Source organism: Corvus kubaryi, unplaced genomic scaffold (genome assembly GCF_017639235.1).
Source record: "Corvus kubaryi isolate FWS band 111438036 unplaced genomic scaffold, C.kubaryi_AGA036_p1.0 38194, whole genome shotgun sequence".
NCBI classification, from domain to species: domain Eukaryota; kingdom Metazoa; phylum Chordata; class Aves; order Passeriformes; family Corvidae; genus Corvus; species Corvus kubaryi.
Genome location: NW_024581169.1, coordinates 1 through 12,087, shown reverse-complemented (window position 1 = coordinate 12,087; position 12,087 = coordinate 1). Strand labels below are relative to the sequence as shown.

The window sequence follows — 12,087 nt, the reverse complement described above, 5'->3', positions numbered from 1 at the left end:
CCGCCCTGAGCATCTCACCAGGATCCGTACTACGGACACTCCACGTATTTCAGGAGCTCCCACCTCGCCTCCTCCCAACTCCAGAGCGCTGGAACTGGCTGTCACTTCCACAAAAATCACCAAAAATCAGGATTGAAAGGCTCAGCCCATCCACTGCCCTGCCTGGGGCAGGAGTTTCCTTAACCTGCTTTCTGGAGCCAGGACTGCCGGAGCAGAGAACGCAATAAATGCAACGTTGTCCTTAAATTCAGCCATGTTCCAGCTCTCCCTTAAGCCTGGGAGCATTTTAGATTTCCAAGAGTCGAAGTGATGCAAACAACTGTCACTTTATTGTCACGTCCAGCCGTACTGCAAAAGGCACACAACAAACTTCATTGGTACAAAAGAATTTCGCTCCGGGGCTTTTCATGTCATTTTCCTTGAGTTTTCTATTTTTTTTTTTTGTTTTGTTTCCTTTTGCAACACAGTCACTGGGCTCTCCCATCGCCCTGATGGGAAGATCCTTTCACAGAAAGGACTATTTTGTGCAGACAGACAGCCCCTTATTGCAGGGGGAACAGCCCCAAGGGTAGGCGGGCACGGCCACCCCCGGCCCCTGCCGGAGCCGCCCCGGCCACCTGCGGAATAACTGGGAATAAATGGCACCTCTGTGTCCCCCTGCTCCCTGGCACTGCTGCTGTTTGTAGGGATAAGCTCCATCAGAGCCCTCAACAACATCCCAACCCCATCACTCCGATCCCATCACTCCAGCTTCGACTGTAGGACAATGGGATGGGGAGAAGAAAAGGAGAGGCCCTGCTTTGGCTGCCCCCTCCCCACTTCAGAGCAGCGTTGAGCATTTCTTTACACGATTTATCCCTTTTTTCCCTCCAGCTCTGGGTTTCTGCAGGGTGAGGATCCCATGGAGAGCACCCAGGGTGGTGCTGCAGCCCCCAGGGGCTGCCACAGCAGGGAAAAAGAGGCTGGGGATGAATTTGGGGAATTTTCCTGCCTGTGCCAGCATGGAAGCTCACGCTGCTGGTGCACACACTGCAAACCCAGCCATGGATGGGGTCTGGAGTCACAAACCTTATCCCAGCCATGGATATGGCACCCAAAGAGAGATTTTTGGGGTATTTGGTGGGGTCTCCCCCAAGCCAGAGCGGGATACACAGCCCTGAGCCCCAGGCAGCATCGCTCCAGCTGCCCTGTGGGGATTTAGGGAGAGCAGGATGCTTTAGGGACCCCCATCCTGCCCTGTAGGGATTTAGGGACCATCATCCTGCCCTGTGGGGATTTAGGGAGAGCAGGATGCTTTAGGGACCCCCATCCTGCCCTGTGGGGATTTAGGGAGAGCAGGATGCTTTAGGGACCCCCATCCTGCCCTGTGCGGATTTAGGGAGAGCAGGATGCTTTAGGGACCCCATCCTGCCCTGCGGGGCATTTGGATGTTGACATTTTTCCCATAAAACCTCTCAGGCAGGGCCAGATCAAGCTCTGGGATGGGGACACAGTGCCAGTGGCACGGTCCCACAGCAGCTCTCCCATATCCCAACATCCCAAGGGATTTTTTAGTGCACTCTGCCTATAGCTACGCTCCATTTCTTTTGGTACCAGCTCCCCTTTCTCAGCTCCCTCCCCCAACATTTCTTATAAAAATAAGATTGTGCTTATTTATAAAATAATTACAATTTTTTTTTGGTTTGTTTTTTTAAGAAAAAGCTTCCAGTTAAAAAAAAAAAAAAAACGGTGGTATATCAAAATATGGCAAAACTTTGGCTGTCAATGGCTAAACTCTAATTAAAAATACCCACTACAAAGGCATTGTGCTGTGATCATCAACTCTGCAATGCTTCACCCTCCGGAACCGACGGCAAATATTCCACCTGGGCTGTCTGGCTTCCCTGGGACGCACTCAGAAACCACCCTGGGATTTTCCTAGCACGTCACCATCATCCTCTGGCAGAATGATTCCAACTGTAGGACACCTAAAGACGCATGGAAAGCCTTGGGAAACGGGAATGGAGACGGCAGCGGGAAGAGCCACACGGACGAGGCGGTTGGATGCACGTTCTCCTCGAGAGGAAAGTCTGTTTTCTCACCTTAGTGCTTAGGAAAAATATAGGATTGCTGACAGAGTTCGTGAAAGAAGAGAGGTGGATCCTTTGTATAAAAGGTGTTTTAGAGCAGGAGTAAAACACAAATGGGTCTATAAGATCCAGACATATATAAACATACATACCTTGATATATTTATATATGTATTCTCTAGACAGTCAATGTTTGGGATGCATTATTGCATTATCCTTATAGGGGATTTATCTTTTTCCATCCTCCTTTGCTTTCTTCTTCTTTTTTTTTTTTTTTTTGGGGTGGGTTTTGGGGTTTTTTTTTTGGTTTTGGGGGTTTTGCTCTCAAAAAAAAAATTTAAAAAAAAGATAAAAACAAGTTGCAAATGGCTCTGAGAGCTTCCAGCCATCATCCACCTGGCTGGGACTGCTGCGGCCTGATCTCCAGCACAGGTTTTTGGACAAACTGGGATCATGCTCTGCCCCAGGAGCTGCTGGCCGTGCCTTCCTCCATGGAACATCACCGTGCCCGGAGATCCCTGGCTGGTTATTGCTTGATTCTCCCTTCCCATACTGGCCTTTAGGGTTATTTACATTTCTTTGGCTTGGCTTGAACACGACAGTCTGGCACTTTCCAGCTGCCCCGGAGTCACCTGGGGGCAAGGAGGGGGAGAGGCCACCTCGCCACGAGGCCACGAGAAAACACGGGTGGGCTTCTGCCGGCTCAGACGGAGCCGTGCTCCTCCCAGTCGGAATAAGACAACTTGTGTTTGGCACAAACTCCTCTGGAACCAACTCCGTGCCCGGGCACCCCCATCCCGCCCCTTATCCGGACAATCCTCCGGTGCAGTGCCACAGTTCCCATGGTTTGCAGGGAGCGGGGCGGGGGGAAGGCGGCGTCGGAGCCTCCCCACGCTCAGACCACGAACTCGGGGACTTCGTCGTGGGTCAGATCCAAGGAGAAATATTTGCTGGTTCTTTTCACCGGGAAGGTGTCCTGGATGTTGATGCACTGCTGGGCCAGGCAGCCGTTGCAGTAGAGCCCGTCCTCATCCAGGCCGTGGGCGCAGCCGAAGGTGAAGCTCTGCGCCGTGTCCTGGCACAGGTTGGCCAACTGCAAGAAGTCCTTCTGGTAGAGCCGGATGTCATCCAGGCTCAGGCTGTGCCGGTCCGTCGACGTCTTGGGTTTCCTGCACGTCGTCTGAGAAAAGCCAAGAGGAGGCTCAGGGTCTGCCAGGGAGCCCAGGGGGTTGGGGAATCCCAAAGCCCCCAGTCCCACGTACCTGGGGTAAGGAGTCGGTGCTCTGCCCCCGCAGCTTCACCACCGTCTCCGAGGAGCTGGAGGTGGAGGAGCTGATCTCCTTCACGATGAGTCCTGCACGAAGGAGAGAGGAAGAGGAGGGTGCCAAGGTTATTTTGGGGTGGCTCAGCTCTGCTGGGATCCACTCTTGCTGTCCATGGGGACAAAGGCTCCCTCAGCGCAATGCAGGGTCTTCAGCCCTACAGCTCCACTTGCAACCAGCGTTACCTGCAAAGCCTCCCAAATTTGCCCCAAAATGGCATTCAAGGCTGTCCCCAGGGAGCCTGGCATCCCAAAGACCTCCCAGTAGCTCCCAGCACAGAGCTGGAAATGCAGGTGACTTTCTGGGTGCAGCTCCAGAGAAGATCATCAAGTCCAACCATTCCCTGAACACTGCCAAGGCCACCACTGCGCTGTGTCTCCAAGTGCCACATCCACACAGCTTTTAAATCCCTCCAGGAACAGGGACTCCACCACTGCCCCGGGCAGCTGTGCCAGGGCTGGACAAACCTTTGCAGGAAGAAATTTTCCCTGATATCCAATTTAAACCTCGCCTGGCACAACTTGAGAGAGGTTCCTCTTTTCTTTACCCCACCTCTCCTTCAACTCATTGGGTGAACAGCTTTTCCTCATGTCCCAGTGGACACCCTGGGCTAATTCCACTCTGCCAAACACCAAAGAACCACAGGATGACCAGGGTTGGAAGGGACCTTAAAGATCATCTCATTCCAGCTCCCAAAGGCATGACTTGCACTGGGGGATTGGGAAGAGAAGCGGCCACCACCTTACCCGAGTGCCCGTTGAACTTGCGGGACAGCAGCATGTCCTCGGTGATGTAGACGCACATGTCGGGGCTCACCTCCATCTCCCCGGCCTGCTCCAGCTCCCGGGGATCATCCACCAGCATCTCGATTTCTGCGGGACATGAGGAGACAGGACAAGTCAGGTGTGCACCTTCAGAGCACCCTCCAAGCCCAAAACCACTGCAAAACCCAAACCAGTGCCTCACCGTCATCCTGGGAATCCTCCTCCAGCCGGTCCTTCCCGCCGCTCTCCACGCCGGAGGTGTGGGAGCTGCCGTGGCTGGTCATGGAGCTGCAGGTCTTCAGCTTGCGGTGGGCGCCGGTGCCTGAGAATCCGTCCTCGGGCCCCATCTCCCGGGGTTTGGGGTCGGCCTCGATGCCGGAGGTGTGGGAGCTGCTGTGGGAGGCGGTGGAATGCCGGGACAGCCGCTTGTGCCGGATGCTGCCAGCGCTGCTGCCGCTGGCGCGCGAGCGCTTCTCCAGCTGCTCCATGTCCAGGTCCAGGGTGTCGCTGATGTAGGATTCCCGGTACTGCTTCTTCTCTGCAAGGGGGGCACGGAATCAGCACGATTCCCACGATCCCCAGGGAAACCGGACCCCCTGGAAGGGCATGGACCCCCTGGCACCCAGAGGAATTGTCACCCGAGCCCAGCGTGGTGGCGCAGCTGGAGACGGTGACAGAGGGATGGTGGGGCAGGAGCCCCAAACCTGCTGTGCTCTGTGAGGGGCTGTCCCTCCAACAGAGGAGGAGGAGGAAGAGGAAGAGATGTCGAGGAAGAGGAGAAAGAAGAAGACAGAAAATAAGGAGGAGCAGGAAGAGAAGAAAATAAATGAGGAGGAGGAAGATGAGGAGGAGGAAGAAGAGGGGAGGAAAGAGGAGGATGAGGAAGAGAAAGGAAGATGAGAAGGGGAAAGATGAGAAAGAGAAGGAGGAAGAGGAGATGAAGGAAGAGGAAGAAGAGGAAGAGTAGAAGGAAGAGAAACAGGAAGAGAAGGATGAGAAGGAGGAAAACAAAAGAAGAGGAGGATGAAGATGAGAACAAGGAATAAGATGAGGAAGACAAGGAAGAAAAAGATGAAGAAGATGAGAAGGAGGAAGAAGTTGAGGCAGATGAGGAGGATGAAGAACAGCAGGACAAGAAGAACAACAAATAAGAAAAGGAGAAAGGAAGATGAGGAAGAGAAAGAGGAAGACAAGGAGAGGAAAGAAGAGCAAGAAGACCTTAAGCTTTCACAAGGACGAGGGGCACTGGGAAAGCTGTGCTGAAGCACCGGGCAGAACTGGGATATCAGGGGTGGCCGCAGGCCTTGTGCCCATCCCACAGCAGTGCGGGGACTGTGGGCACGGGGCTGGCACAAGCACCAGGTGCTTTCACAGGCAGAAACGCCCCGTGGGAGCCTGTCCCGGCGGGATTGGGGCCTGGAGCACCTACCTTCGTTCTCCTCCAGCCGGCGGACCTGGCGCAGCACGGGCTGCAGGTTCATGTAGAGCCGGTGGCTGCTGCTCAGCAGCTGCAGGAGGTGGCGCGAGCGCAGCGGGCAGCCCGTGTAGTAGATGAGCTTCCGGGCCGAGGGCAGCCCGTCCGGCAGGATCTCGAACTTCTTGCCCTGGGTGGGACAAGGGAGACATCAGCCCCGAAGAGGAGAATGCTCCCATTCTCACCCAGTCCTGCTGCAGCTCCTCGTTAACCCCATGGGTTGTCATCGCCTGCTGGGGGTCTGTGCCAACAGCATCCCACGCCCACAGCTGAGCCCAGGCGATGCCCCACCTGGGGATCGTGGAATCACGGAGTGGTTTGGGGTGGAAGGGACCTTAAAGACCATCTAGCCCAATCCTCTTCCACCTTCCACTATCCCAGGGTGCTCCAAGCCCTGTCCAACCTGGCCTGGAATACTTCCATGGATGGGGCAGCCACAGCTTCTTTGTGCCAGGGCCTCCCCACCCTCCCAGCCAGGAATTCCCAATTCCCAATATCCCATCCATCCCTGCCCTCTGGCAGTGGGAAGCCATTCCCTGTGTCCTGTCCCTCCATCCTTTGTCCCCAGTCCCTCTCCAGCTCTCCTGGAGCCCCTTTAGGCCCTGGAAGAGGCTCTGAGCTCTCCCTGGAGCCTTCTCTCCTCCAGGTGAGCACCCCCAGCTCTCCCAGCCTGGCTCCATAGGAAATGGTGCTCCAGCCCTTGGAGCATCTCCATGGCCTTCTGTGGACTTGCTCCAACAGCTCCATGTCCTTCCTGTGCCGAGGACCCTGGAGCTGGAAGCAGTACTCCAGGCAGGGAAGGTGGCACTCACCACAAAAACCAGTTTGCCCACATTTGTCCATGGGAAGTCGTAGAGCAGCTGCTTTTCCTCATCCAAGTTCTGCAAAAAAGAGGAGATGGAGCCATGGCCGAGGGTTCTGGCAGGGGCAGGGAGCTGAGCTGAGCCATCACCTTCATTCCGTCACCTACCTGGAAAATCTGGATGCCTCGTGTTGTCAGCCCCAGTGTCAGCGAAGCCTCCACTTCCCTTTTGTCCTAAGGGGGGAGAAATGGTTTTAGATACACAATTTGCAGCATGAAGTGGATAAATCCACCCCACCTCAGCCCAGGGGTCCTCCTGCAGTCACCCCAGTCACCATTCTGTGATTAATGTGCCAAATGAAAAATGGAAAGCGACTTTGCATGCTGACAGGATAAGGGGGAATGGTTTTAAGCTAAAAGAGATTTAGATGGGATATTGGGAAGAAATTCCTGACTGGGAGGGTAGGCAGGCCCTGGCACAGGGTGCCCAGAGAAGCTGTGGCTGCCCCTGGATCCCTGGAAATGTCCAAGGCCAGGCTGGAGCAACCTGGGATAATGGAAGGTGTCCCTGCCCATGGCAGAGGGTGGAACTGGATGGGCTTTAAGGTCCCTTCCAACCCAAACCATTCCGAGATTCAACTGAAACACCTCCAGCTCTCCCGGCAAACAAACGGCTTCGTTCCCAGGAGAAGAACCCAGGCTGTATTTCTCAGGGAGGGCATTCCCAAAATCAAGATCCCAACAACCACAGGGCCAGGGCTCACCTTGTACAGCCTGTAGTAGTGCACAGCCACGTCGTCCAGCCTGACGGCCTCCTTGATGTACTTGAGATGGGCTTCCGAGGCCGTCAGGGCAAACTGGTCCTTGTGCATGTTGGGCACGTGCTTCAGGATGTAATCCTTGCCCCTCTTGGCAACCACCTGGCAGGAGGAGGAGAGAAGCTTGTCCAGCTGCCCCGGGCTCGCTCAGGGCTGCATCCCCAGCGCTCCTGGGAGTGGTGGTTTCAAGGGAAAAGGGGGAATTGGAGCTTTGTTCTAGAGATCTCCAAGCAAAAATTAAATAATTACAGCAGCCAGTGACTTCTTGCCAGTGGGATTTCCCAGTGGGAAGGGTGCTCCGTGTGCCCATTCCACGGAGCCTACACCACTGGTGGCACCTGTGCTGGGGCAGGGACAGTCACACATGGACTCCCTGCGTGGCTGGGGACACGGCCCCGGGGCCACCACTCCCCAGTGACGTGTGTGAAAAAAGGAGAAGCTGGAAGATTTTGGGACAAAACCAAGAAAGAGGTCGGGAAGGAGAAGAAAAGGCTTCAGAGAGAGCTTTGAGCACCTGAAGGGGCTCCAGGAGAGCTGGAGAGGGACTTGGGACAAGGGATTGGAATGACAGGATAAGGGAGAATGGCTTCCCACTGCCAGAGGGCAGGGATGGATGGGAGATTGGGAAGGAATTCCTGACTGGGAGGGTGGGCAGGCCCTGGCACAGGGTGCCCAGAGAAGCTGTGGTTGACCCTGGATCCCTGGAAGCGTCCAAGGCCAGGTTGGACAGGGCTTGGAGCAACCTGGGACAGTGGAAGGTGTCCCTGCCCATGGCAGGGGATTGAACGGCGTGGGCTTTAAGGTCCTTCCAACCCAAACCATTCTGGGATTCTGGAATTCCATGCCACCAGTTCCCAGAGGGCTGCACCTGATGGTGGTGGGGCAATGCCCGCAGGGAATCCCCCGGGAGCATCCCAACAGCACACAGGGAATTCCCACCAGCCCCACACCAACCCCAAGCCGCCGCTATTTCCATCCCCACAGCTGTCCCAGGTTATTTATAACCAGGATTAACCCAGAGACCGGGATTGGGCCAGAAGGCTCCGAGCAGCCCAGCGCCAAGCTCAGAGCAGGGAGCACATCAGGATCTCTTACCCAGGCAGGGAAATAGGCCTCGGGCTCGAAGTACTTCCCGTAGTGCTTGTTCCTCTTGAAGTCTCCGAGGTCGGCTTGGAGGGCGAAGGCAGTGAGCAGGAAATAGGCCTCCTCCCTCAGCACACACTGCGAGTGCAGCACCTGCTTCCTCAGGTGCCAGTAGTAGTAGTACCGAGCTGTCCTGTCACTGGGGAGGGACACAGGACACAAGGAGGCATGAGCAGCCAGGGGACACCCACTGGGAAGCCCTCAGGGAGGCATCACCCAGGGGTTTTGCTCCCTCTTCCCCGTTGGTTAAAATTCCCACTCAGCGGCGTGAACGTGGAGCCGCTTCACCAGCCAGGTGGAATAACCCCCCAAGAAAAAAATCTGTGGAGGTGCCACTGTGTCCCCAAACCCATGGAAATCGTTTTAGCCCTCAAGCAGGACCTGCAGCTCCCACCCAGCCATAGCTAAGTCCAAATCAGGCTGTGCTAAACCCCTGAACACAACGTCCTCACTCCCCGAAAGGCTTTGTCATTGCTGGCTGGGGGTGGTGTCCCCACCTGCCCCTGTGAGAAGCCACTCAGCACCCACCCACGAACAGCCCCAGCTTTTAGGATGTGCTCAGCACCCCACAGCACCCCGAGGCTGCAGAGCCATGCCAGGAGGTGCCCGTGGGGGTGGGCACACCCTACCTGATGAGCCGCCCGTTCTCCACGTAGTACTGCACTCGGAAGTGGATGATCATCGGCGGCCCAAACTGGTCGATCCCCTGGAAGGGAGGAGGATTTCAGGAATCCTGTGGGGATCCCAGCATCACATCCCAACCCCTCACCTCAACTCTCTGGGGTCATGTCTGTCACAGCCAGCCCTTGCCTGCCATGGCACCAATGGCATTTTTGTTCCTCCACTGTCCCCCATTTTCCCCCACAAAATGCTGGAAATGAAGGGGATTTGGAATTAAAGAAGAAGGTTGGTTGGGTTTGAGAAGCCCAGGAGTTCTGCAACCCCTCATTGCTGCTCTCCCTCTCTCAGTCCATCATCCACCAGCTCAGCGCCAGCATCGGAGCCTGGACACCCCTCGGCATTGAAATAATGAGAAGGTGCTTTGGGGAGAAAAAACCCCAATTTGATTTTAGAACTTGGAAGAAGGGACCTTAAAAACTCTGCTGAAGTATAAGGCAGGAAAAAAAAACATGAGCTCCAGGGACTGAGCCTGGAGGATGCACCCCCAGCTGGGGCACGTGGTGGCACTTGCAGTGACAACCCCAGGGATGCCACCACCACCATCCCCAGGGATGTGGTTTCGCACATCCACCCCCCAGCCCCACACTGACTAAATGCCCCCCCACCCCTCGGCAGCGTTCCCGGGTCCTGGAAGTGACCTGCGACGGGGACAGAGGTGGCCTTACTGCCGTCAGCTCTCCATGCAAGACCTCACCGCTGACCTTGCTGGCCTCCTTCTTCCACTCCTTGGGGCAGTACTTGTAGAGTTTCTGGGCCAGGTCCATGTACACGTGCTCATTGTCTGGGAGGGACAGAGGTGGCATCAGCATCCCCACGTGTCCCCTGCCTCCCGCCATGACCCATTGGTCACCCAGCTGTGACCTCCTCGTCACCCAACGAGGCCACCAAAAGGGGTAAGCTGCACACTTAAGCCACTGACTTACTCTGGATGACGCTGAGCCCGAAGAGGTGACAGTCCTTCAGCCTCAGGAGGTCACACACCTGCACCAGTAACTCTTGGCACAAAATCTTCACCTGCAAAAAATCCCTTCTGTGAGCCCTGGAAGCATCTGTGTCCACCTAATCTCATTCCACCCTCTGGACACCTTTCACTATCCCAGGTTGCTCCAAGCCCAACCAACCTGGCCTGGAACATTTCCAGGGATGGGGCAGCCACAGTTTCCCTGAGAAACCTGTGCCAGGGCCTCCTCATCCTCACAGGCAAGGATTTATTCCTATTATCTCATCTAAATCTTTCCTCTTTTAGTTTAAAACCATTCCCCTTATCCTATCATTATCTGCCTCTTTCCAAATCTCTCTCCATCTTTTTGATAAGCTCCCTTTAAGTTCTGAAAGGAATTTAAACATTTTCCTGCATCAACAGCAACATTGGGTAGGGGTGAATTAACAAAAAATACAACAAAAAGTGGGGGAATTTCACATTCAATGCTCCATCCCAATCAGAGCCAAAGCCCCTCCTGTTTATTCCCTGGGCTGGATGAGGCTGAAGTGCCATCCAGAAGGGATCTGTGGTGTGAGGCTGAAGGATGGGGCTCATGCCACGCCGCGGGGTGCCAAGCAGCAGCTCACCCTCCCCAAACCCCGCTGCTGCCAGCAGCACGTCGAGCAAGGAGAGGAAGGAGAGCGTAAAGCACCGCCGCAGCCTTCGGGGGAATACCTCATGAGCATTTCCCCGGCAGGGCGAGGCCAGGCCGGCTCCAAATGACACCCAGGAGCAAACTCAGGGTGTGCAAACACAGCCCCGGGGGAGGGGGGTGATGGAAATGCCAGCGCTCGGGGGCTGCCCAGCGCCGCCTTACGTTGATGATGATGTTGAGGGAGTCGTCGTTGGGGAGGAAGATGCACACGCTGCGCCGGTCCTGCATGACTCTGTTGTTGTGGAAGGGCAGCTTGTTCATCGTGCTCCGGGCAGGGGGCTCGGGGTGGCTGGTGGGGAGCACCTCACCGGCGGGCCGGGGCGGCCTCGGGCCCCGCGGGCGCCATCCCTGTGGGAAAAAGGGGGATGAGCCCTGGGCACGGCACCCTCAGCTCCCCATCCCCGTCCCCCATCCTTCCCAGCCACCAGCATGCTCCCACAAGGTACAGGCTCATGGTCAGGGTGTCCCCCAAAACCCCTGAGCACACCCCACCACAGCCACCCCCATGGTTTTTGGCCCCAGAAACCTGAGCCAGCAGTTTGATTCTCCTGGCTTGAGTTCAGAAAAACCTCAGGAAAGGCTTTTCTGGCATCATTAAAATAAATAAAAGTTTATCCGCTGGGAACAAGCCAGTTGGGCCAGCAAGGAGCAGTGCTGGAAGCAGGAGGTTTCCCTGCCAGCCATGGAAAGGTAAGGAAAACCCACAGGGGGACCCCCAAATTCCTTCCAACATCCTTCCCCCCAGTTCCGACTCTTTGCTGGGGTGAAAAAAAACAGTCCAAGCACTAACAGGGATTTGCAGATGGGAATTGCCATGCAGAGCCGATGAATCCATCCTAGCACTGACCCCAGGAAATTCTCAATTCCGAGGGTGAATATTCCCAAAGCACTTTTTACCCCACCATCCACAAGGACACAAATTCCCACGTGACACCACGAGGATGGACTTTAAACTCTGACCTAGTTCAATCTTTTCCTACCCCAGATTTACGCTGGCACCCAGGCAGAGTGTCTCCCTTGTCACCAAATATTTGCTTTGGTCTACATGGAAGCGCCTTTGGCTTCCGAAAGCCTGGAATTTGCGTATTTGTGCAGCAGCACGGAGGAAAAAGTGCCCCGAGGTGACTTTTTGTTGGTGGTTCCTGGGGTTTTGCAGAAGTTGGGAAATCCGGAGGCGATGCTTTCCCATCGCCAAGGAACTCTGGGACCGCACCAGGGAGGTTGTGTCAGTGTATTGTGCGTGGTGTGCGTGCATCGTGGATTCCATGCGTGGCATCCATGGATTTCGAACATGTGTCATGTCCACGCAGGGCAGCCATGCATTGCATCCATGTATCACGGCATCCATGCATTGCATCCACGCCTTGGGATGGTGCAT

At 55.5% G+C, this 12,087-nt stretch overlaps 1 protein-coding gene across 2 annotated transcripts; it reads right to left on the bottom strand.

Annotated features, from left to right (window-relative positions):
• Positions 1-444: 444 nt before the first annotated feature.
• Positions 445-11,097, bottom strand: LOC121672141 (FERM domain-containing protein 6). Of its 2 annotated transcripts, none has more exons than XM_042044666.1 (13): positions 10,872-11,097; positions 9,996-10,086; positions 9,711-9,853; positions 9,021-9,097; positions 8,344-8,530; positions 7,195-7,350; positions 6,599-6,664; positions 6,441-6,509; positions 5,584-5,758; positions 4,357-4,692; positions 4,137-4,262; positions 3,331-3,422; positions 445-3,248 (listed from the first exon to the last, which is right to left on the bottom strand). In XM_042044666.1, the coding sequence occupies exons 1-13, from the start codon at positions 10,968-10,970 to the stop codon at positions 2,964-2,966; spliced, it is 1,902 nt and encodes a 633-aa protein (XP_041900600.1). In that variant the 5' UTR covers positions 10,971-11,097; the 3' UTR covers positions 445-2,963. The 2 variants fall into 2 exon arrangements, with proteins under 2 accessions (XP_041900600.1, XP_041900601.1); XM_042044667.1 differs by having other exon boundaries at positions 9,774-9,853; positions 10,872-11,096.
• Between the last annotated feature and the right edge of the window lie 990 nt (positions 11,098-12,087).

Excerpts from the sequence above, each read along its gene's own strand:
- LOC121672141 (XM_042044666.1), bottom strand. The coding sequence starts at position 10,970 with ATGAACAAGCTGCCCTTCCACAACAACAGAGTCATGCAGGACCGGCGC. Across the intron at positions 5,759-6,440 it reads TGGGCAAACTGGTTTTTGTG|GGCAAGAAGTTCGAGATCCT; the intron begins GTGAGTGCCACC and ends TGTCCCACCCAG. Across the intron at positions 3,423-4,136 it reads CAAGTTCAACGGGCACTCGG|GACTCATCGTGAAGGAGATC; the intron begins GTAAGGTGGTGG and ends TCCTTCGTGCAG.